The 27,089-nt window shown below is 39.3% G+C and overlaps 1 protein-coding gene across 8 annotated transcripts in view; it reads right to left on the bottom strand.

Moving 5' to 3' along the window:
• Positions 1 to 27,089, bottom strand: part of FUT8 (fucosyltransferase 8) — a 296,746-nt gene that overhangs the window by 153,505 nt on the left and 116,152 nt on the right. For all 8 annotated transcript variants that reach the window (XM_002719524.5, XM_017349465.3, XM_051826373.2 and 5 more), the window contains one exon: positions 10,352 to 10,781. In XM_002719524.5, coding sequence (XP_002719570.1) covers positions 10,352 to 10,554 — 203 coding nt within the window. In that variant the 5' untranslated portion in view covers positions 10,555 to 10,781. The remainder of the gene's footprint in view (positions 1 to 10,351; positions 10,782 to 27,089) is intronic.

Raw genomic sequence — 27,089 nt, 5'->3', positions numbered from 1 at the left:
CTTGATCCATAGAAACCGTGAGATAATTAAACCTGCTTTGTTTTTAGCACTAAGTGTGTGGTAATTTGTTGCACAGCAACGGATAACTAATTATGAAGGTACTTCAAAGAATACACGGGAATGGAATTATTAAAAATACGAGGTGGTTTTTGAGAAAAAAATTTTTGAAATTTATGGACAGTTTTATACAATATGCATTTTCCACATAAAGTGAAAAAGTTTTTGTACTCCTGATTTTTTTGCACCAAAATAAACTGATACTTTAACCCAATTTTTCTTCAAACTTTCTGAAGAACCCTGACATACCTGTGTAACTGGGTAGATACAAACAATCAGATGCATTTTACTTTTTATACTTCTGAGGAATCTAAAAATAAATTAATGAATGACTCACCGAATTGACTCCCTCTTTTTACAGTACAGTTTATCCAGTGCCTTTCACTGAGTTTCACAATTTCCCTCTTGTTAATAATTATGGTTTGCAACATCTGGTTTAGGAACTATTTATCTGATTCTATTCTTCAAAATTACAGCTATTTCCAAAAATCTTATAAATATACTACTTTACAAATATTGAAAGTTAATTTACTTGAATTACCTGATTCTGATATTAAATACTATATTAACACAAATACAGAAAGTGATCATGATTCCTAACGAGAAAGTATGATCTCATCCTTTATTCTACACAGACATTTCCATTGAACCACATTTGCTGAGGGTAGAGAGTGAGCAGAGCTCGGAATGAAGAGGAAATGGAATTTTTCTCTACAGGACAGACTACCATTCATTTTATAAATAAGCAGAAATCTCTACTGCTCAATCCTCCCCCCTTTGCCAACTCCATATACACAGACTTCCTATTGCTTATGAAAAGACAAAGTACAGAATACTTTTTACAGAAACATCCTGATCCAAATATCAGAGAGTACATCAGATTGGGAAGGTTTTCAAATGGTAAACGTGTATTCTGCTGCTGTTGGATAAAGTATTCTATAAATGTCAATAGGGTCAAGTGGATTGGTACTGCTGTTCATGTCAATTATATCCTTACTGATTTTCTGCCTCCTTGACCTATCAATTACTGTAAGCAGGATACTGGAGTTCTTAGCTGGTAATAGTGGATTTATGTATTTCTCCTTGTCTTGCACATTTTGTTTCAGGTATCTGACACTTTGTTACATTAAGGATTGCTATGTTTTCTTGGAGAACGTATTCCTTTACCATTCTGCAATGCCCTTTCTTGACCTCTGATAATTTCCCTCATTAACTCTGATTCATGATAAGTGGGAAAGAAAGGAATCTGATAGAAGAGGCTGTCTGCTAGGCCCATGGTCTAATCTATAGAACCCATATATACAATTAGTAAAGAGTCTCAGGATAAAATGGATTATTGTATATTTTTTGTGCCACAGCAACTACTTCCAGAACTACCATATCAACCTGATTAAGAATGTGATTTATAGGGGCCAGCACTCGGCACAGTGGGTAAAACTGCCACCTGCAGTGCCGGCATCCCATATGGGTGCCAGTGTGAGTCCCTGCTGTTCCTCTTCATATCCAGCTCTCTGCTATGGCCTGGGAGAGCAGTAGAAGATGGCCCAAGTCTTGGGCCCCTGCACACATGTTCGAAACCCAGAGGAAGCTCCTGGCTCCTGGCTTCAGTTCTTCGAAGCTCCAGCTGTTGTGGCCACCTGGGGAGTAAACGAGCAGATGGAGGACCTCTCTCTGTCTCTGTGCCTCTGCTTCTCTCTGTGTATAACTCTGTCTTTCAAATTAATAAATAAATCTTGAAAAAAAAAAAAAGAAGAATGTGAACTACAAGACTAGGCATTTGGTGCAACAGTTAAGATGCTCTTGTCCCATACCAGAATGTCTGAATTCAAGTCACAGCTCCGTTTCCAATCCAGCTTCCTGCAAATATCCTGACCTGGGAGGCTATAGGTCATGGCTCAAGTATACCTGGGTCTCTGCCACACTTAGGATTGAGCTCCAGGCTCCTGGCTTTGGCCTGGCCCAGCTCTGGTTGTTGCAGGCATTTGAGGAGGGAATCAGTGTATGGAAATCTTTCTTTATGTGTCTGTCTGTATGTCTGTCTCTCGGTTAGTGTGCCTTTCAAGTAAAAGGAAAATAAATAAAATTAAAAAAAAAAAATAAGAATGTGACTATAAAGCCAGAGTGCCTCATTTTAAACTCCAGATCCACCACTCACAGTTGTATAAATTTCAATAAATTCCTTAATCGTGCTTCTTTTGTCTAACTCTACAAAATGGGGTTAATGGGAGTACATATTCCTAAGTCTATTGTAGGGTATAAATGAGTTAAAGTGTTTAGAATGTGGCCTGATGTATTGTAAAACTTACTAACAATTTCTGTTGCTGTTAAGATTCTAGGAGCAGGGGCCAGTGCTGGGGCACAGCAGATAAAGCTGCCACCTCAATGACAGCATTCCATATGGGCACCTGTTCAAGTCCTGGCTGCTCCACTTCCGATGCAGCTCTCTGCTAATGGCCCAGGAAAGCAACAGAGGAAGGCCCAACAGGGCTCCTGCACCCATGTGGGAGACCTGGATAAAGCTGCTGGCTTCAGCCTGGCCCGGCGTGGCTGTTGCAGCTATCTGGGTAATGAACAAGCAGACAGAAGATCTCTCTCTCTCTCTCTCTCTCTGAAACTTTGATTAAAAAATTTTTTTAAAAAAATGAATCCTAAAAAAAAAAAGATTCTAAGAGTAAAAGCAGAAACTAACATCTTCCTTTGTGTCATCTGTCACTGCAACCCAATACCCAGTGAAATATCCCATAAGATGCTGAAAAAAGTGCTATGAATTTCAATTCTGTAGTGAATAGGATTGTAAGCCATTCACTGTGTGTGTGTGTGTGTGTGTGTATCAGGAGACCTAATTTTACAAAATACTTGTAAGACTATGAAAATTTTTTTTCCCTGAAAGTCAGAGTTACACAAAAAGAGGACAGGCAGAGAGAGAGGGGTCTTCCATCTGATGGTTCACTCCCCAGATGGCTGCAACAGTCAGAGCTGCACCAATCCAAAGCCAGGAGCCAGGAGCCAGGAGCTTCTTCCAGGTCTCCCACATGGGTGCAGGGGCCCAAGGGCTTGGGCCATCTTCTACTGCTTTCCCAGGCCATAGTAGAGAGCTGGATCAGAAGTGGAGCAGCTGGGACTCGAACCGGTGACCACATGGGATGCAAGCACTGCAGACAGCGGCTTTACCTGCTATGCCACAGCGCCGGCCCCAAGATTCCAAGACTACGGAAATTTAAAGCTCACTAAAAATATACAGGTTAAGCATCCTGTATTTTGAAAATCCAAAATTGAGTTTGGGTTAGGAATACTCAGTTAGTACATTATATGCAAATATTCAAAAAAAAAAAAAAACACACTTGAAATCTGAAACACTTTGATCCAAAGTATTTAGGAAACAGGCTCGCAACCTGTACTAGAAAAAATATAAATCTCCTTCAGAAACAACTTTAAAATGGTCAGTAAACACACACACAGAGACTATAAGAAAGGAAATCATCAAACTAAAAACAGAAATCAAAAAAATAAAAAACAGAATAGAGAAAAGACACACACTCTATTGCATTAACATTGAAAGAATCTAAAACGGAACAATGGCAACTTCCATCAGCAATAAACAAAAAGGTTAGTACAAATAATCAGGAGTAGACTGATAAAGTCAGGAATTCTAGGAACCTTGACTAGAAAACCCCCACTAACCTGTTCTCAGGGAAGGAATATTTTCCTCAAGGAAAATACGATTTTATTGATAACTAAGGATAATGGATGTCAGACTGAAAAAACGTTAGGTTATAGCTACATGGCAGGTACTCTACACTTTCCAACCTATGTCAATTGCTCTAGAAATAGATTAGCCACAATAGAGAAGAAAGCCAAAAGAAAATGTCTAACAGAACAACTAGAACAAAGCCATTCCTACTTTCTGTTTTACACTTCTCAATCAGAAGACATGACCTGTGAAAAACCCAGGAATTCCTTTAAGCACAACTAAGTATTCCATACATCTGTGTCCTGGGACACATTCTTCCACCAAAGAGTCATGATCTGGCTGTAATCTCTCTGGGCAGATTGCAGATTACAAACAGCTGAGAAAAAAACATGTAATCATAAATCACTTAGAGATTCTGTCTGGTCTGTAAACTTTACCGTTTGACAGCTAGCATCCAAATTCCAGAGGAAATGTCTTCTTTCCTGGACCAAAGACTAATAGGCCTCCAAAAATATATTTAAATTTTTAAGTTATGTCCTCAAAAATAAATGCCCCGAAAATAACAAGGATTTAAATTAAGAGGAAAGCTGTCAATTAAGCATTGTTCATATTTTACAACTCTATGAATTTCTCTCCTTTTTTTTTAAAAGATTTGTTCTATTTATTTGAAAGACAGAGTCACGGGGAGAGGTAGAGCCAGAGAGAGAGAAACAGAGAGGTCTTCCATCAGCTGGTTCACTTCCTAAATGACCGCAGTGTACAGAGCTGAGCTGATCCAAAACCATAAGTCAAGAGCTTTCTCCAGGTCTCCCACAAGGGCGCAGGGCCCAAGGAACTGGGCAATCTTCTACTGTTTTCCCAAGCCATAGCAGAGAGCTGGATTGGAAGTGGAGCAGCCAGGACTCAAACCGGCACCCACATGGGATGCTGGCACTGCAGGCCACAGCTTTAACCTGCCGCGCCACAGCACCAGCTCCCAACTCTATGACTTTGTAACACCCATCCAGATTAAGGGAGTTTCTGCACTAAACTTCAATAATTTTCCAGGTGTTTTCTGGTAAACTTCAACTATGATGGAAAGGTCAGCTCAAACTTAAAAGTCAAAAGCAAATGGTTGTTTTAAGAAATGCTTTCATATTATACTGTGTGTGTGTGTGTGTGTGTATATATATATAGTGTTACTTATATATATAAATCCACAATTTTTAAAAACAAATCCATAATAAACAAAAAATGTAGAAATAGGCAACAGATTGAAGAAATACTTCACAATGAATACATAGGAATGACAAATAAGCACATGAAAAATGTTCTCCATCATTAATTATAAAAATGCAAAGTGAGGGGCCAGCACTGTGGCTTAGTGAGCTAAGCTTCCGGCTGAGGCGCCGGCATCCCATGAGGGTACCGGTTTGTATCTTGACTGCTCCTCCTGTGATCCAGCTCTCTGCTGTGCTGTGACCTGGGAAAGCAGTGGAAGATGGCCCAAGTGCTTGGGCCCCTGCACCCACATGGGAGACCTGGAAGAAGTTCCTGGCTCCTGGCTTCAGACTGGTCCAGCTCCAGCCAGTGTAGCCATTTGGGGAGTGAACCAGCGGATGGAAGACCTTTCCCTTTGCTCTCCCTCTGTCTGTAACTCCACTTCTCAAATAAGTAAATAAATCTTTTAAAAAAATGCAAAGTGAAATCTCAGGCAGAATACTACATATCTATCGGAATACCTAAGATGAAAACACTGACAAGAGCAAGCACTGGCAAGGAAGACAGTAGGCAGAACTCTCAAGCCTTGGTGGTGGGAATTTCAAAATGGTACAGGCATGCTGGAAAACCTTTAAATAGCTTTTTATAACATCTGACCCAGAAATTGCACTTGCTAAGTATTTACCCAAAAGAAATAAAAACTATGTAGACACAAAAAGTTATAGGGCAAAGATTAATAGTGACTATTTTTATAATTTTTATAATAAAAATAATCCAACAACCTTCAATTGATAAATGGACTTTAAAAATGTGATATATCCATAAACAGAAACCTTCTCAATATGAAAAGGGAAAAACTACTATTCAGAAATAGAACAGAATGAACTGCCAATATACACAATAACCCTGATGAACCTGGAATACTTTATGCTAAATTACGCTAAATGAAAAAAGCCAGAATAAAAAAACTGCATACTACATGACTACTTTTATATAACATTCAGAAACAATAAAAAAAATGTGGAGCAGAAAACAGAATGTGGGTGCCAGAGTCAGAAGGTGGAAACAGAATTTGACTACAAAGGAGCCGTAGGGAATTCTGGGGAAGACAGAATTCCTATACAACTTAATTATAAGCACCTGAAAGAACTTTAAGACCTCGGTGCTAAAAGAATTAAATTTTATTATATGAAAATTATTCATCAGTAAATCAGACAAAGACACACATATGCGTACAAAGGAGCTTCCAAAAGTTCGTGGAAATTTTGCATCTGTTAATTCCATTTCCCCATGAATTTTCAGAATCTCCCCGTGTACACATATATCCCATAGAGCAGTCTCCCATACATTAAGCTTGCATATTTCCATTTCACAGTTAGAGAGTTTTAAGTTATATTCCTAAATGTATAGCACTATCAATAAAATCAGCAAGTTCTAGTTGGAAGGTTGATTTAACTTCTTTGTATAAGGTTCTTTTTTTTTTGGTGTTTTTTTTGTTTGTTTGTTTGTTTGTTTGTTTTGGCCAGGCAGAGTTAGACAGAGAGAGACAGAGTTATAGACAGTGAGAGAGAGACAGAGAGAAAAGTCTTCCTTCTGTTGGTTCACTCCTCTAATGCCCGCTATGGCTGGCGCTGCACCGATCCGAAACCAGGAGCCGGGTACTTCCTCTCGGTCTCCCATGAGGGTGCAGGGACCCAAGCACCTGGGCCATCCTCTGCTGCCCTCCCGAGCCACAGCAGAGAGCTGGACTAGAAGAGGAGCAACCAGGACTAGTACCTAGCTCCCCAAGTGGGACTAGAACCCGGGGTGCTGGCGCCACAGGCAGAGGATTACCCAAGTGAGCCACGGCGCCAGCCCCTTTGTATAAGTATTATACTGAATTCTAACTAGAATTCTATTCTAGTTTCAATACTTCTGGGTTGCTTTCCAACTCTAGTTGCTATGCCTTATCACAAACAATGACCTAATTTTACAGACATCTGAACTACTCCTTTATAGTCTGGCCTTCAGCTACAATTTCTTACTTAAAAAAAGATGTATCAAATTTAGGACAAAATATTAGCTGTACATACAGTAAGAAAAAAATCCCAATGTTAGCAACATCATCATTGTTCTTTTTTCCCTGGCTCTCAAATGAAATCCCTTTGGATAAAACACAAATGGCCCCACGAGAAAAGCTGATAGAAGGGTCCTAACAGGTTTTCCCCCCAATGAGGGAAAATAATCACTTATTTATTTTCCTGATGATAAGCCTTAAAAATGGTCTCATTTACTTAAGAGGCATAAATATTATTTTGCAGTAGGAACAACTCATATTTAATACAAGTTTTCCTTCATGCAACAAAGCCAAAATATTTAGCAGTCAGAAATAAAGAAAATATCAATACTAAAGAAGGAACTAGGAGAAAAGTAAGCAATTATTTATGAGCCTAAATTGTTGAAAAGCAAAATTCTTTGAAGAGCAAAATTTCAATTATATAAAACAAGATGGCGGGGCCGGCGCTGTGGCACAGCGGGCTAATGCCTTGAAGCGCCGGCATCCCATCTGGGCGCCGGTTCAAGTCCCAGCTGCTCCACTTCTGATCCAGCTCTCTGCTATGGCCTGGGAAAGCAGTGGAAGACGGCCCAAGACCTTGGGCCCATACACCCACATGGGAGACCCGGAATAAGCTCCTGGCTTCTGGCTTTGGATCGGCACAGTTCCAGCCATTGCGGCCAACTGGGGAGTGAACCATTGGATGGAAGACCTCTCTCTCACTCTCTCTGCCTCTCCTCTCTCTGTGTAACTCTGACTTTCAAATAAATAAATAAATCTTTAAAAAAAAAAAAAAAGATGGCATAAAACAAAACAAAACCCAAAATCCACCAAAGAAACAGCTGTTCTTGGAGATCACTTCACTGAGACACATAGGTGAAACTGCAGGGTCATTGATTTTTCCGATTTTCATTCAGGCAGACAACGAAATTCAGAGTTCAGATTTTGAAGTCACACCACTGAGATTTAAAGTAGGCTCACCCACTTGTGAAAAGTCACCTTGGGCAAATTAAATCACTTGACAGTGCTATGATTCTTCAACTATAATATGGTTATGAAATGGTAATAGTTCCCAATTAAGAGACTGTGGAATTCAGTGAGGTAACTTATGCCAGGTTACTTGGCATATGATAAACTCTCAATAAATAATAGCTATTATTACTATCCCTTACATTAGCATTAGCAATCTTTGGTTTCCATAAAGAATTTTATTAAAGTGGCCAGCACTGTGGCATAATGGTTCCAGTTGCCATCTGTGGTGCTGGATCCAATATGGGTCCAGGATCGAGTCCCAGCTTTTCCACTTCCTATCCAGTTCCCTGATAATGGCCTTGAAAAAGCAGCGGAAGATGGTCCAAGCACTTGGGTCCTTGCACCCATGTGGGAGACCCAGAAGAAACTCCAGGCTCCTGGCTTTGGCTTGGGCCAGGCTTGGCTGTTGCGGCCACCTGGGGAGTGAACCAGCAGATGGAAGACCTCTCTCTGTGTCTCTCCTCCTCTCTCAGTAACTCTTTCAAATGAATTAATTTAAAAAAAAAGAATTATTGAAACTACTGAAAGATCACCTCTGTGATCCTTCTTGATTATCCCAGCAGGAGATAAAATGATACACAAATACAAGAAGTTTTCTGTCCATTTTCATTCTTTTTTTTTTCTTTAAGATTTATTTATTTGAAAGGCCAAGTTACACAGAGGCAGAGGCAGAGGCAGAGGCAGAGAAGGAGGTCTTCCATCCACTGGTTCACTCCCCAGATGGCACTTGGGCCTTCTTCCACTGCTTTCCCACAAATGGAGCAGCCAGGACTTGAATGGGCACTCCTGTGGGATGCCGGCACTGCATGCAGGGGCTTTACCTGCTTTGCCACAGCACTGGCCCCCATCTATCCATTTTCTAGTACCTGACTACTACTACTACTACAAATGATAAGGATGACATTTCACTAATTTTTGTAAAAAAAATTTATACCTATCATTATCTTCCATAGCTCATAAAAAGATGAAAAACAATATTATAGTGAAGAAAATGTTATAGAACTGGACAGATCTCAGCTCTAAAGGAAGAATGAAGGGCAGCGGGGTGGAAACTGGGAGAATGTGAGGGATCTGGGAACCCCCTCTCAGCTTCCAGGACTAACACCACCCAGCACCCTCTTCCTCCACGGAATGTTCCTGCCTTTCCCTCATAAAGCTCTTGTCTGCTCTTCTTCCCCAACTATTCTTACGGCGCTCTGAACAGTAGTATATTACCACTTTCTACTCCTTAACTTATTTATTTTTCAAAAATAAATTATTAATATTCATGTTTTTTTCTCTACCTGGTGGTCAATGACTCTAAAATCCTCATTTCTAGCCTCAATCTCTATCTTTGAGAAAGAGCAAACATTAAACACAGGATCACCTTCCTATGGAAAGATAGTACATAACTTTTAAACTTAGTAACTTTGAAAAAAAAGAGATCACCTATATAACACTATGTTTACCTTTTATATGAAAATACTAGACTTGGGTTTGCCAAACAGTACCTTCCAACAGATATATGTCACAATTCTTTATAGACTAGAAATAGTGATAATAATCTTTCACATTCCAAATTCAATTGTTTTAGTTAACCATGAAATTGTGTTTCTTAAACATTTAAGTTTTTTTTCTTTTTCTTTTTCTTTTCTTTTTTTTTTTTTTTTTTTTTTTTTTTTGACAGAATGGATAGTGAGAGAGAGAGAGAGAGAGAAAGGTCTTCCTTTTGCCGTTGGTTCACCCTCCAATGGCTGCCGTGGCCGGCGCACCACACTGATCTGATGGCAGGAGCCATGTACTTCTCCTGGTCTCCCATGGGGTGCAGGGCCCAAGGACTTGGGCCATCCTCCACTGCACTCCCGGGCCATAGCAGAGAGCTGGCCTGGAAGAGGGGCAACCGGGACAGAATCCGGCGCCCCGACCGGGACTAGAACCCGGTGTGCCGGCGCCGCAAGGCGGAGGATTAGCCTAGTGAGCTGCGGCGCCGCCTAACATTTAAGTTTTAAATCAGCTCAGCATTCCATTGTTATGATCCATACAGTAAAAGTTTAATAAACACTGATTTAAATCATACAAATTTTGGATTTAATATATCAAAGCTGTCCAAATGCTGAAAATAACTGTTAATCAAAGTGCATAAAATAAATGTCATCGTTTCTTATATTAAAATTCATATGCAAAATTAGGTTCATCACTATGGAGAAATTCTCTATTAAACATACACACCCTAGTCTACTAAGATATTTAAAATTTTGCAAAGACTGTTTATAGAAATTATTTTCCAGTAGCTCAATTAAATCCTACACTTAAGAACAAAGACAATTTTATTATTTCTTCAAGATTTTCAAACCTACCGGAGAGATTCGGCCATTCGCCTCAAGTCTTCATTCTGTTGTTTCAAGCGTTCAAGCTTTGCCAGAATCTTGGACAGTTCTCGGCTAGAGTGATCGGGGTGGTCATTATCTCGTACCAAGTGACCACCTATATAAAATAGCAAGGTCCCCCAGGCAAAAAGAATGAGCATAATCCAACGCCAGGAACCAGTCCATGGCCGCATTTTCAGGTTTTCAACTCAGTCCCCTGAATTCCTGGAGCTCAAAGAATTGAAAACATTCTAACTTTGTTTCTAGCTAGTGCACAGGTGAGCAGACATCTGTTGTTTCAACACATGATGCTTCAGACAATTTGGCCTCTCTGGTACTCCTGTGCTGAATCTTTCAAAGAGTTCATCCAGATGATATGAGAAGGAAGCTTTATTGTCCTGTGTTTCATGAACTCTACATGCTGTGGAAAGAGTAAGAAATGTATATAAATTAATATTATTATATGTAAAATAGCATATGCTGAAATTAACATAATTAAAAGTGAACACATCAGCATCGACTGACCAACAGGCTAGAAGATAATCTAACTGCCTACTAACAAATAAAGAGTAAACATTTAAGTCTGCATACTAATACACATACACATGGGCTCTACCAGATCCAGATTAATTAGTTCTACGCCTGAAAAGCCTGTAGGCATGACATCATCACATTTCCTTCTTAAATAATTTTCAAACATTTTCTCCATATGAATGAATTCATTTCTATAAATCCTGTTCTCCACACGCCTCCATCTCACTGCGCAGATGCCATCACACCATTCAACTCCGCAGGTGACAGGCAAATTGTCACTTTTAGGATAAATTCTAAAACTGACACCCATATAGCCAAGCAAAGGTTATCACAGTCATCAATCAGCTGGCAACTACTCTAAACAAATATCAATGCAGAAGTTCAAATGGATCAGGCCAGGCTATTCCTTCATCAAATTTATTAAAAATACCAACAATTATAATAGAAAGCTAGTATCAGTTACATCTCAGCTGTTGTGCATCTTAAACTACAAATGCACCGAGCTTAGCTATGGGTTTCATTTGTCATTTCTCCACCATTTGACTTAGAATTCCCTTGGGAACAACTATATTTTTTTTTTCTTTTGTAGACAAAGATATAATTGAAATCATTCAACAATCCAGAGCTATACAGGAGAAGTCATCTATCCAGGTTCAGGATTCCTTATAAAAGAAACAGGAGAGGAGAAATACTTCCTGTATACAAGACATCATATGTGGGGTCATGATTACTAATTATACAGTCACAAAAATTAAATACAAGGTTTGGGATGAAAAAAAAGTGAGTAGATAGAAAAGTGAGAGAGGAAGCTTAAAAAAAATTAGAGCACAAGGCCACTATTTTCCTAGTTTTAAATATCAAATATCAGGGTCAATAATGTAGAAGAGCAGATTAAGCCACCACCAGCAACACCTGAATCCCATATGGGCACCAGTTCACATCCCAGAGGCTCCATTTCCAATCCAGCTCCCTGCTAATGCGCTTGAGAAAGCAGCATAGAATGGCCAAGGATATGACCCCCCACCACCCATGTAGGAGACCCAGAAGGAGCTCCTGGCTCCTGGTTTCAGCCTGGCCTAGCCCAGCTGGGGCCATTGTGGCCATTTGGAGAGTGAACCAGGGGATGGAAAATGTCTCTGTCTCTTTCTCTCTCTATCACTCTGCCTTTCAAATAAAATAAACAAAATATTTTAAAAATAAATGAATAAATCTGAAATCTCAATTGCTTTTAAATGACCATGTAAACAAAAGGAAGAAAAAAATCTCTTCAAATGAGTATCCTATAAATACTCCACTTCCTTCCTGTATAATCTAGCACCATTTACCTTAATGTTATGGGTTTACACTGGGTTAAAACATGAAATAAAAAGAACCGTATTCACCAAGAATTGTTTGGAAACCAAATTAAAAAAACAATAATCCAAATGAAAATCAAGAATGCTTTTCTCAACTGCACTGTTTATCTTGTCTCTTTTGCAAAACACTGTCCTTTAATCTCATGTACCTTCAGCCAATTCATCAAAACAAAAAGATTAAAGTTTATTCAATGTTTCAAGTCACAGACTAGTAATGTAAGCTCCACTCTTCATCTTTTATAGAAATAAGGCAGACATCCAGGATTCCATAATTAAAAACAAGCAAAAAATTAAACCATTCTGATGGCTAATTCAGTAATATAAAAATGTAAATATTACATTTGAATGAATGAGACTTTTTATGACAACAAATCCAACAGTGTAAAATTATACCATATGCTGAACCTATAATACAACCCACCCAATTCAAAGCTAGTGAGATAAAATTATTTTATCATTCTCTTCATAGCAAAATTAGTTAGAAAGACAACTGTGATACTCAAAGCATGATAGCTTTTTAAATAATAAGTTAACTAAATAATAGATGCTGACGCATGTTACTTAGAATTAGGACAAAATTATATAAATATTCAAAAGTAATATAAGACACAAGTTGAAAAGTAACAAATACAGAAATGTAAACTTTGTTAAAATATCTTAGATTTTAATAAACTACCATCAAAAATATTCAGATATTAAATCAGTACATTATATAGCAATACTGATATTATATGAGTTATAAAATCAAGAAATTATTGTAGGAGCAAAACATGGTCATTTTCTTAACAGCATCATTTAAATTCTCTTTTTAGAGAAAATGCTGCCCAAGACTTTATTTATTCTTAGTCAATATTTTAAAAAATTCTCAAGAAAATCAAGTCAAGCTAAAGAGTGAGTGGTTTTCTACGTGATTTTCTTTAGCATGGTTAAAAGAGCAGGTATAGAATTTTTTCCCCTATCTACCAATCACAGTGAATGCCTATTTACTTCATGTCCATTGTTGAACTACATCTGTTAAAATATAAATATTATAGTTTTTGTTCATTCTGTCCATATATACCAAACACAGAGATCCTTACTTTGTACAAATGAACATGTTTGAATAGATGAGTTACTAAGTGAACGAGTCAGTGAAGGATGTCATATATGATGGCAAGTATGATGTATGTCAAAGTACTGAGCACATTAGCTTCAAACACGTTTAAGAGTCACTTAAGACACCAAAGTTGAATGTAGAAAGTGAGAGAGCACTTACTATAAAACTGGTTCAAAAGAAAAGCACTTAGAACACAAATAATTTCTCTTCACTTTGTCTTATTTTCTACTTCTAGAGTATTCACTTTTTTTCTTTTCTTTTTTTTTTTTTTTTTTTTTTTTTTTTTTTTTGACAGGCAGAGTGGACAGTGAGAGAGAGAGAGACAGAGAGAAAGGTCCTCCTTTTGCCGTTGGTTCACCCTCCAATGGCTGCCGCGGCTGGCGCACCGCGCTGATCCGATGGCAGGAGTCAGGTACTTCTCCTGGTCTCCCATGGGGTGCAGGGCCCAAGCACTTGGGCCATCCTCCACTGCACTCCCTGGCCACAGCAGAGAGCTGGCCTGGAAGAGGGGCAACCGGGACAGAATCCGGCGCCCCAACCGGGACTAGGACCCTGGGTGCCGGCGCCGCAAGGTGGAGGATCAGCCTAGTGAGCCGTGGCACCGGCCAGTATTCACTTTCAAAAATAATACTAGGATTCAAGCATTAAATATATGAAAGTCATTCAACTTATTTATAAAAGTATTAGTGAAAATACCTCTGAAGCATTACACACATTATATGTAATTTTTCAAGGTATTTTCCTGACTCTAGAGCTCGCCTATAGTATCAGTAAAATTAGGTGTTTTAACAGGAGTGGTTGTGAGGTTTAAATAGTGTGAACTTGTATATTACAAGAAGTAGATGACAACTTCAAAGATACATATTCTAGGTCCTAGAAAGATACTTGTGGTTCAACAGCCACTAACCATATGTAACTATTTAAATAAAAATTAAAATTAAAAATTGTTTCCTCAGTGACATTTAGCCACATTTCAACTGTTCAACAGCCACCTGTGACTAGGGGTTACCATTATGAAACTTCAGCTATGGGGCAGGCACCGCGGCTCAGTAGGTTCTAGTCCCGGTTGGGGCACCGGATTCTATCCCGGTTGCCCCTCTTCCAGGCCAGCTCTCTGCTGTGGCCAGGGAGTGCAGTGGAGGATGGCCCAAGTGCTTGGGCCCTGCACCCCATGGGAGACCAGGAGAAGTACCTGACTCCTGGCTTCGGATCGGCACAGCGCCGGCCGCGGCGGCCATTGGAGGGTGAACCAATGGTAAAGGAAGACCTTTCTCTCTGTCTCTCTCACTGTCCAGTCTGCCTGTGGGAGGGAGGGAGGGAGGGAGGGAAGGAAGGAAGGAAGGAAATTCAGCTATGGGGCCGGCATTGTGGCATAGTGGGTTAAACTGCCACCTGTGACATCAGCATTCCATATGATCACCAGTTTGGGTCCTGGCTGCTCCACTTCCAATCCAGCTCATTGCTAATGTACCTGGGAAAGCAGTGGAAGATGGCCAAAGTGTTTAGGCCCCTGCACCCATGTGGGAGACCCAAAAGAAGCTTCCTGGCTCTGGCTCCTGTCTTTGGATTGGCCCAGCACCAGCATTGTGGCCATTCAGGGAGTGAACCAGAGGATGGAAGATCTCTCTCTCTCTTTCTCTCTCTCTCTCTCTCTCTCTCCCTCCCTCCCTCCCTCTGTGTGTGTCTAACACTGCGTTTCAAATTAATAAATCTTACAAAATAAAATTATTCCTTCAGAGACATTCAGCCACATTTCAATTGTTCAACAGTCACCTGTGTTTAGTGATCATCATTATGAAAATGAAGTTACAGGGCTGGGGTTCTGACATAGCAGGGTAAGCTGCTGCCTGGGATGCCGGCAACCCATATGGGCACTGGTTTGAGTCCTCGTTGCTCCAGTTCCGATCCAGCTCCCTGTTAATGTACCCGAAAAATCAGCAGAAGATGGCTCAAGTGCTTGGGCCCCTATCTTCTGCCTGGTACAGTCCTGGCCATTGTGGCCATTTGGGGGAGTGAACCAGCAGGAGGAAGATTTCTCTCTCTCTGTCTCCCTCCCTCTCTATAACTTTGCCTTTCAAATGAATTAAAAAAAAAAAAAAAAAAACTTGAATCTTTTTTTAAAGAAAATGCAGTTACACAGCATTTCCATCAGCATTTCTCAGAACAAGATGTCATTTTTTAAAAGGAAAATGAGAAGATAAAACAAAAAAATATAATGGAGATAAAATGGAATAAAAGTGAAAATGTAATTCACAATAGAGAAAGGAGATGGATAAACACAGGTGATCTGACATGGCTAATGCGTGCTGTGAGATTTCTCAGCTAGAATGGATTTGAGAAGATCAGGGAAGGTTTCACAGCTGCAATAAAAAAGGGAGCACGTGTGAAGGAGAAACAAACGGTGGGAATCAGGAAGGGCTTTGTCCCTCAGCACCTTCACTTCGGAAGCATCTTCTTACTGCCCCCAGTAAGCAGTGCACCTTTTAAAAATGGTACTTCACTCAGTACATCATTCACACTATTTCTATTTAAGTTTTATTTATTTTAAAATACGCAATATGGTTCTTAAAAGCATTTACAATGGAAAGCACCTGAAAGTTCTCTACCATATATTTTACCTAAATTTAAATTCCATGATCCACTTACTCATTCATAACATAGCTAGTGGAGTCCTTATTACAGAAAACATAATATCCTAGGCAATGCAAATAAGGTAGTGAACAACTCAGACAAAAATTTCTGCTTTCAAGAGGTAATATTCTAGTGGATTCTAATGGCAAAGGGAAGTAAAGCCACTGAAACAAACACAAACAAAACAACCTCCTCTCACAGTAACTAATGCTGGGAGCGATGCAAAAGAAACTGAATACAAACTAACATAAACAATACCACTTAATTACATTTTTGCTATCATTATGTTTAAGCATGAAATTGAACACAACCACCTGCATATTACAAAACTGTTATACTGTAACTTGAAAAACATCAAAATACATGTTTATTGTCAGGATAAAACCTTGTAAATTTACGGCTGTACTCTTTAAAATTCTTATTACAGAATGTTTAAAGTTGTATGCAAACTAACAGATGAGCAATATGTCAAGACGAACTGAAACTAAACTACTCTAAAAGTTTTTATTATAGGTGCTGTGGCATAGGTTAAGCTCTGCCTGCAGTGCCAGCATCCCATTTGGGTGCTGGTTTGAGTCCTGGTTGCTCCTCTTCCAATCCAGCTCTCTGCTATGGCCTGGGAAAGCAGCGGAAGATGGCCCAAGAGCTTGAGGCCTTGCACCCACATCAGAGACGTGAAAGAAGCTCCTGGATCCAGAATGGCAATGGCACAGCTCAGGCCACTATAGCCATTTGGGGAGTGAACCAGCAAATGGAAGACCTCCCATTTTTTCTCTCCCTCTGTCTGTCTCTAACTCTGCCTCTCAAATCTTTTTTAAAAAAATTTTCATTGCAGACAAACAATTTTTAAAACTCCAGTGATATTGAAAAAAATCTTCAGGGGTAGAGTGGAGTTTATTAAAATGATTTTGATGATAATTGCATTTTTATCCATGTGGAGGTTTTTAAAAATTGATCTGGTCTTGGAATGATGATGACTAGAGGCTGGAATCACTGGAGGCTGATAAAGGGACAAGGAGGAGAAATGGAGGTTGACAATGGGTACCAAAACACAGAGAGACAGGTTCTAGTATTTTACAGCAAAACAGGTGACTTTAGTTCCCGGTAATATATTACATATTGCATGAAGAGCTGGGGGAGAGCAGCTGTTAGGTTCCAAGCATGGTGAAAGGAAAGGGAAATGAAGATGCTGACTGCCTGATTTGATCAATTTGTACTGAATACACCAAGCTGCACTATTACACAGGTCAAACAAAAATCTAACAGACATAAAATATTTTTTCTTTCTTTCAGACATAAAATATTAAGTAATTCAGCACTTAACATAAATATGTACAACACTATGCAAAGGGAAATATGGTATTATATGTCAAATATTCTCATATGCATTTGCTTTCATGAGAAACTCCACTAGCAGGAATTTATACCAAGATTATACCAATTTAACAACTGAACATAACACATTCATAAGGTTATTCATTACAGCATTGCCTTCAGTAACTCCAAAAAGGAAAAAATGTAACTGTCCATCAACAGAGGTATGGCTGAATAAATTATGGGTCACTTTGCCAAGAAACTTTTATCGTGATGGCAAGAAGGAGGAAAATGCCACCCATTAACAAGAAGAAAATCAGTCAATTAAAACAGACTCAAAATTCAGAAATAATGATGATGAAAGTAACATTAAAACTATTGAAATACATACTAGTATTTAGAGAAAAAAAATGAATCAAAAAAAGAAAAGCTATTAACATAAATGCAAATCCTAGAACAAAGAATTACAATATCTGAAATCTTAAGAGATTCTCTAGAAAGGCTTAAGAGACAAGTAGGACACTACAGGCAAAGAATTAAGAAGACAGAGTAATAGCAATTATCCAAAATGAAGCCAGGAAGGAAGAAACCCGGAGGGGGCAGCCACAGATGACAGGGCTTGACCTTCAGACACTGAGGTGTTTTACAGCTTCACCACAGCTGCACACCTCCAGTGACTATCATTATCAATGGAAAAGTGTTGAGTGATAAAACGCAAATGAAAGTCATCTATCGTCATTAGTCAAAAAACTATTTACAAAACAGGTTTGAGTATTTATAACATTTCCCCACTTGAGTGTTCATTCTGAAAAGAAGCTTTTCAAAACAAAACTTGTCACCAAATTTCATGTAATGTACATTGAAAAAAAGTTTAGTCATGGGCATATGTAGAATTGCAATGCATATTTAAAGGCTAATAAAACTAAAATTTATTGGGGAAAATACCCACAAATGTAGGGCTAAAATATACACATGATAACAAAGAATTGCAGTGGACATCTCTTCAGAAAAAAAAAATACACTCTAGTAGACAATGGAAGATGTTTTAAAAGCATTGAAGTAGAAATGGGGCAAGCACTATAATGTGCAGTGTGTTAAGCTGCTGCATGGGACACCTGATTCAACATCTCAGTGCCTACGACTGAGTCCTGCCTCCACTTCCAATCCAGCTTCCTGCTTATGCACTTGGGAGGCAGTAGATGATGGCTCAAGTTGTTTCAGTACTACTTACCTGCAACACCCAGATGGAATTCCCAGCTCCTGGCTTCAGCCTGACCCAGTCCTAGCTATTGCAGGCATTTGGGGAGTGAAATGGGAGGGTGAAGGGTGGAAGATCTCTCTCTCGCTCTCTCGCTCTGGATCATCTTCTGCTGCCTCCCCAGGGGCATTAGCAGGAAGTCAGATTGGAGGTGGAGTAGCCAGGACTCAAGTCTTTTTTTTTTTTTTTTTTTTTTTTGACAGAGTTAGACAGTGAGAGAGAGAGACAGAGGGAAAGGTCTTCCTTCCATTGGTTCACTCCCCAAATGGCTGCCATGGCCAGAGATACATCGATCTGAAGCCAGAAGCCAGGTGTTTCCTCCTGGTTTCCCATGTGGGTGCAGGGACCCAAGCACTTGGGCCATTCTCCACTGCCTTCCCAGGCCACAGCAGAAAGCTGGACTGGAAGAGGAGCAACCGGGACTAGAACCTGGCACCCATATAGGATGCCAGCACCACAGGCGGAGGATTAACCAAGTGAGCCACAGCGCTGGCCCCAGGACTCAAATCTATACCCACAAAGGATGCAGGCATCTCAGGCTGTGGTTTAACTCACTATGCCACAATGCCAGCTCCTAGCAGACAGATTTTCTTTTTCAACAAAACTATCATCACTGTACATCCTTAGTTTTAATGAAAAAAAATTTTTGACTAATTATTTTGATATGATTGACTTCAATCTAAATGTTAATGTGAAAATTGTATTTTTCACATGTTCCAAACACAGTAAGATTCAACTTAAATAACTAATAATATAATTAACAAGCAACAGATTAACTGTGCTGAACCTTTTTAGCAGTCTAACCCACTCTCAGAAAAAAAGGAATTATCATAAATACTCAAATAATAATGACTCCATAAGCTATAATAAGTATATGCTACAATTTAGACATCTTTAGAATGCTTACATTTTTAACTAGAAAGAATAAAAACCAAAATCATTATTATAGAGTGCCTCTTCGAGTAATTCAATTTAATGGAATTAACTACAAAATTCAACAGAAAAATGCAATCATTTATTCAACAAATTTAATGAATTACTACAAGGTAAAAGAGGTTAAGTATGACTGTTACACTTAAAAGGCATATTTTCAATAGCCAACAATGCTAGGAAATGAATTTTTCAGGTTGAATAAGGGAATTATAAACAAGACTTTCATAGAAAAGCTAATCATTGGTTACAAAGCATAAATACTTAATTCAAAGAATCTATACATTTATAATTCACTTCAATTCAAGATTAACATGTGCCTAAGACCATATCTTTTGAATATTTTCTCTTTTTATCAATTCATTTTCAAATTAAGTATTGTTACAGAATGTATGAAACTTTATTAACATTAGGTCTCCCTATAAGGGAAATAGGCAATTAATGTATGTGTTTATTAGCATAAGAAAGAAATAAGAAGCAAAGCAAAAATATCATAAATTACAAATGACCCTTTAATTCTAGTTTCAATCAACTTTGACTTCATTTATGTGGAAGTCCGTGGTGAGGGGCAGTGATGCTGGCCTCCCACATCTGAGCACCTGCTGAAGTCCTGACCATTCCTCTGCAGATTCAGCTGCTGCAATGTGCCCGGGCAGCAGTGAGTGCTGGCTCAAGCACCTGAGTTCCTGCCACCCATATGGAAAGCTGGGACAGAGTGCCTGGCTTTAGCCTGGTCCAGCCCCAGCTTCATTTGGGGAGTGAACCAGCATGGGGAAGATCTTTCTTTCTCTGCCATAAAAATAAGAAAAATTTATTTATTCGAATGGCAGAGTGACAGAAAGAGGTGGAAAGAGACAGACAGAAAGAGATCTCCCATCTACTGGTTTATTCCCCAAATGGCTATAAAGGCCAGGCCAAAGCCAGCAGCCAGGACCTCCATTCGGGTCTCCCACAAGGTGGCAGTGGCCCAGGCACGTAGGCCATTTTCTGCTGCTTTCTCGAGTGCATGAGCAGGGAGCTGGATCAGAAGTGGAATAGCTGAGACAAGATGCCGGCATCCCAGGCAGCAGCTTAACCCACTGTGCTAGACCCATAAGAAAGATTTTTGAAAAAGTAGTTGGTGAGACCAACTAAATTGAAAAATAGAAGAAGGAAAAGGAGAGAGAGAGAGAAAGGAAAGAAGGAAGGCAAGGTGAGGGACAGGAAATAAAATTATGTAGCCCCTACCAAGATTATAAAATTCAATTTTGATTCACTATTTACACATATATCTATAATGTGTTCACATTCCCTATTGGTACAGTCAGTGTACACATGAATTTAAAATTCCAGGTACTGTGAATATAAGTACAAAATATTAAATCACTGAAAACAGCCAATATCTTAGAAATGAATCTTTCCAGTTATGAAATATAAACACATAATCACATCTATAGGGTTCTATTAGGAGTATCTCATTTACTTTAACAGACATGATACTACCAGGCTGTGTTTACTGATACAATTCACTTAGACTATTAAAACAGACCTAGAAATCTGGACTTGATATCTGTACCTGCAGCCCTGAATAAATTAATAATCCTAAAAAGTGATAATACTAATAAAATCAAGTGAAATGTTGAATTTACCATGTTCCTTCGTGTGTGTGAAATGCAGGTGTGTGTAGTACATATACACTTGCACACATATATATTCTTGATTCTTTGATGTAGTAGAAAAGAATAATCATTTCAAATCAATAACAGACTATACCCTAAAGGTAGTTTATCCAACTTTAAAACAGGAATTCCAATAGTGTAAACTCATATTCATAAATGTAAAGATAATATGAAAATATTTACAAAAATGGCTTGTACAGTATAAAGCAATTTGCAAATATTAGTTACTATTATCTTTCCCCTGCTCATCAAAAATCCAGTATATCAGCCTTCTACCAGTTTCTACACTGTTATACCTAGTTCTTAACCCATCACAGGTTTTGTTATTGCTGATACTTTAACAAAAACTGTAATTTCTTTGGCTCACTTTTTAAAAAATTTATCTGACAGGCAGAAAGAGAGAAAGTGAGGAATACAGAGAAAGAAAGAGAGCTCCCATCTGCTGGTTCACTTCTTAAATGCCTCCAACACTTAGGACTGGGTCAGTAAGAAGCTGGGAGATACAAACTCAAGCCAGGCCTCCCAGTGGGGTGGCAGGAACCAATCACTTGAGCTATCACCTCTGGTTTCCAGAATCTGCATTGGCAGGAAACTAAATGAAGAACAGGAACAAAGGGTACAGTGGGTTAAGCCATGGCCTGCAGCGCCAGCATTCTATATGGGTGCCAGTTTGAGTTTGCTGCTCCACTTCTAATCTAGCTCCTTGCTAACGTGCTTGGAAAGGCAGCAGAAGATGGCCCAAGTGTTTGTCCTCTGCATCTGCATGGGAGACTGGAGGAGGCTCCTGGTTTCTGTCTGGCCCTGCACTGGCCATTGTGGCCATTTGGGGAGTGAACCAACTGATGGAAGATTTCTCTGTCTCTCCTTCTCTGTGTATCTCTGCCTTTCAAATAAATTTAAAAAAAAAAAAAAGAAAGAAAGAAAAAGAGAGAGACAGAGAGAGGAAAAGAAAAAAGAAAAAAAATGGGAACCAGGAAGTGAACCCGAGGCATGCCCAGGGAGACCATGAGCAATTAGTGTCTTAACTGCTAAGCAAGAAACTCACCCTTTGGCTCTTTCCTATAATTCAGATATAATTTTTAAGATTTATTTATTTATTCGAAAGTCAGAGTTACAGAGAGAGAAGAGGCAGAGAGAGTCTTCCATCCAATGGTTCACTCCCCAATTGGCCGAAACAGTTGGAGCTGCACAGATCAGAAGCCAGGAGCCAGGTGCTTCTTCCAGGTCTTCGATGTGGGTAAAGGGTCCAAGGACTTGAGCCATCTTCTGCTGCTTTCCCAGGCCATAGAAGAGAGTTGGATCGGAAGTCGAGCAGCCAGGTCTCCAATCGGTGCTCATGTGGGATGCCGGCGCTTCAGGCCAGGGCATGTTAACCTGCTGTGCAACAGCAACAGCCCCCAGATATCTTCTTAAATGCTATCTATTTTCACTGACAGTTCCAGACAATGTGTATTAATTATAACATATAAAGAAATGAGAGAAAACACAACTCAAAATGGTTTAAAAATAAGAATTTAATTTCTCGATTGAAAAAAGGTTAAGTCAATGGTTCAATATACCAGTAAAAAAAAATCTCTTTTCATCTTGTGAGCTTTAGACCTCATATTAGCTTTCTTTATGTGATAGCAAGTTGGCTGCTTCAATTCTAGCCACATGCAATTATGTGCAAAAAAACAGCTGGTACTCTCTTCTAGTCTATCTCCTTTTAAGAAAAAGGAAATTACATGCAGAAGTCTCCCCAGATGATGTGCACATCTTATTAGCCAAGATTGAGTCACCCGTTCCATGCAAAATCAATGGCTGACAAGTGGAACAGGATTAGCATTACTGGTTTAGACTAATGAGGATTTATCCCTCAGAGCACAGTCAGAACAAAATTGGGATCCAGAATGCAAAATGACTACAACAACCTATAAGAATGCTACTCATCTTTCTAACTCTATTTTTTTAAAAAAGACATCGCCCTGATTATTACTTATCACAACACTTACTAGCTTATATTTGTCTCCAATACTAAAAGATATCTCCAGAAGAGCAGAAGTTTCAGTAGAGCAGATACAACACCAAAAGTATATAGCAAGCCCTTTATTAACATTTTTTGAATAAATAAATGCAGGAATATTAACCAAGTATACATGTATTCAATTTATCTAATACTTATAGTAAAATACTAGGCAAAACAAAAATACAATAGCACCTTAGAAGAAGTAGAAGATTCAAAGTCATTTTCATTTGTTTACTCATTTATTTTTATGTGCAAAATGTCAAAAGTAGGTTCTCAGAAATATTCCAAATATAATTTTAAAACAAAGACTTGCATTTAGGGTGGGTGTTTGGCACAGTGATGAAATCAGTACTTGAGATTTCAGCATCAAATGTCAGAATGCCTGGTTCCAGTACTAGCTTCCCTACTTCCAATCCAGCTTACTGCTAATGGGCACCCTGGGAGGCAGCAGATGGTGAATCAAGTACTTGGGTCCCTGCCACCCTCGTGGGAGACATGGAAGGAGGTCTGGGCTCCTGGCTTCAAATCCTGGCCCAGCCTGGACTGTTGTGAACATTTAGAGATAAACCAGTAGATAGAAGATTTCTAACTCTGTTTCTCCCTTTCAAATACAATGAAAAAAAAATTATTTTAGAAAGACTTAACATTCAAGCGAATTCTTACTTAGTAAGTTGCAGAGTCCTTAAATATTACCACTGAATAGTTAAGAAGAGGGGAAGGAATTAATGCAGTAATTAAACCACCCTTAGGACACTTGCATACCATATCAAGTACCAGGGTTCAAGTTCCAGTTCCACTTCTGAGTCCAGTTTCTTGCTAACGCATCCCCTAGCAGGCAGTGATGATGGCTCAAGTAGTTGATGCCACCCACACAGGAAAGTTGGACTAGAGTTCCTGGCTTCTGCCATGCCTAGCCTCTGCTGTTGCAGGCACTTTGGGTGTGAACCAACAGATGGAAGACCTGAGTCTGTCTGTCTCTAGGGCTTTCAAATAAATACGTTTTTAAAAATAGTTAAGAGACAAATGTATTACAAAAAATTATAAGTCATACACAATACAAACAATGAATAAATGTTCACATTCAAGAGAACCGCTGCTAAAGAATAACAGACCCGGGGCCAGCGCAGTGGCGTAGCAGGTAAGGCCACCGCCTGTAGTGCTGGCATCCCATATGGGCGCTGGTTTGGATCTCAGCTGCTCCACTTCTCGATGCTGTGGCCTGCAAGATCAGTGGAGGATGGCCCAAGTGCTTGGGTCCCTGTATCCGCGTAGGGGACCCAGAGGAAGCTCCTGGCTCCTGACTTCGGATCGGCACAGCTCCTGCCTTTGTGGCTGTCTGGTGAGTGAGCCAGTGGATGGAGGACCTCTCTATCTCTCTCTGCCTCTCCTTCTCTATCTGTTTAACTCTGACTTTCAAGATAAATAAATCTTTTATTTTAAAAATTAACATACCCAAATGTGCAGATTCAAATAGATTCAAAACTGTTTCTATAGAACAGCAGAATCCATAAGCTTAATAAACGTTTCAATCTACATATAAGAGGCATAAAAACTGTTTAAAGGCTAATCTTTACTACTGTCTACATCAAGAATATCATAATGGTATCATTTAGCTGGTATTCTACTCACTATCTACATGAGCCAGACAGGTGGCACAGAGAATAAAAAATAAACATATATGCAATATATATGTGTATAATATCCCCCAAAAATAAATAAAATTAAATTATAATACAAACACATCAATGACATACTGTAGCTCAATTTAAGAGGTTAAAAACAAAAACACATAATTTTTAATGTTAGGTGAAAAAGTAAAACACAGAGGGATTTAATGCTTTGGGGTGCTAGTATAATACACTGGAAAGTGCAGGCTAGAAGATAAAGCATAACTAGGTATAAATTCTGGCAATACCAATATAGAAATGGGCCAGGAAAGAATTAAGCATGGCATTTGACCCTCTGTGGGCCTAGATTTTTGTCTTTAAAATCATTGTGATAATTCCTGTCACACTGGCCTACAACTGCTAAGAAAAATGATGATAAATTTTTAAAAAGGACAGGAAATACCATAATTTAGTACTTTTATGATTTGTAAGTGAAAACTGAATATGTTACAAGGATTAATTATATATCATCTTGTCTCAGTTAAGGGTTACCCAAATAGCCTGTAAAGCATTATTTCTCTGTGTGTGTGTGTGTATACTGAATACATTTTTATTTTATTTTATTTCCCCAGAAACCTTTTATTAAAGGAATACAAACTTCATACATTTGATAATTACAATTTCAGGAACATAGTGATTTTTCCCACTGAACCCAACCCCCCTCATACCCCTCTTTCTCTTCCCTCTCCTACTCCCATTCTTATTTTTTATTAAGATCTATTTTCAATTAACTTTATACACATATGATTAACTCTATGTTATAAAGTAGAGTTCAACAAATAATATGGGGGGAAAAAGTCTGTCCTTCAACAGTTTAATGTAAAGCATTATTTCTAGATTTGTCAGTAGGGTGCCAGAAGAGATTAACATTTAATCAGTACACCGACTAAAGATCTAGATGTTCCCACCAATGTCAGCAGGCATCATGCAATCTGTGGAGGGGCCACCAGAACAGAATAGAAAAGCTAAGGAAGGGCAAATTCTTGCTCTTTTTGAACAGGGACTTTCATCTCTTTAAAAAAATTTATTTTATTTATTTGAAAGAGAGATTACAGAGAGAGGTAGAGACAGAAAGAGAGGTCTTCCATCTGCTGGTTCACTCCCCAGATGGCCACAATGGCCAGAGATGTGCTGATCCAAAGCCAGGAGCCAGGGGCTTCTTCTGGGTCTCCCATGCAGGTGCAGGGGCCCAAGCACTTGGGCCATTTTCTACTGCTTTCCCAGGCCACAGCAGAGAGCTGGATCAGAAGTCGAGCAGCCGGGATTAGAACCAGCGCCCATAGGCCAGGGCTTTAACCTGCTGCGCCACTGCACCGCCCACCCCCCTTCATCTCCTCCAGTTCTCAGGTATCAGAGCTCCTGGTTCTTGGATCTTCAGGCTTCATGACTGACAGAAACAGCATCTTCTTGCTAAGCCTTCAGTTCTGGATGGGAGTCACACTTTGTGACTGATTGTCAGATCTTTGAGATCAGACTTAATTACACCACTGGCTTTTCTGACTCTCCAGACTACAGACGGCATATTAGGAGTTCTCACCTCCATAATCACCTGAACCAATTACCATTATAAATCTCTCATACAGTTATCAACCTATCTATCTACCTGGTCCCACAAATCCTTGTACTCTAGAGAAACCTAAAAACCATGCATTTAATAGTCAACGTGTGACGGGGGGTGGGGGGAGGGCGGTGTTTGGCCTAGCGGTTAAGACATCAGTTAAGATGCCTGCATCCCCTTGTCAGAGTAACTGGGCTTGATTCTCCTCTCCAGCTCTTAATTCCAGTTTCCTGCCAGTGCAGACCCTGGGATGCTGCATGTGACAGTTCAAGTGGTTGAGCTGGTATTGTAGTATAGCATTATAGTATAGATGAAAACTGAACGGCAAAGGAGGAGACTCTTCCCACATGAGTCATTGCCTTTTAGAAACACACATGTAAATACTATTTCTATTTCATCTATTTTGCCAGAACTTAATCATATGGTTGTGAAATACAGTATTTTTTCTATTTTTTTTTTTAAGAGTGGATTGTATTGCTACAGAGGAAAGGGAAAACAATTTGAGGGGCAGCTTGTACCATGACTCCCTATCCATTTTTCTCATCCTCTGAATTATCATAAGAGACATTTAGATCCTATCTTTAATCTAATACAGCTGATTAAAAGTGTTCCTTGGGGCCGGCGCTGTGGCGTAGCAGGTAAAGCCACTGCCTGCAGTGCTGGCATCCCATATGGTTGCCGGTTCGAGTCCCAGCTGCTCCACTTTCAATCCAGCTCTCTGCC

Source organism: Oryctolagus cuniculus, chromosome 20 (genome assembly GCF_964237555.1).
Source record: "Oryctolagus cuniculus chromosome 20, mOryCun1.1, whole genome shotgun sequence".
NCBI lineage: Eukaryota > Metazoa > Chordata > Mammalia > Lagomorpha > Leporidae > Oryctolagus > Oryctolagus cuniculus.
This window is presented reverse-complemented; position numbering and strand designations above follow the sequence as displayed.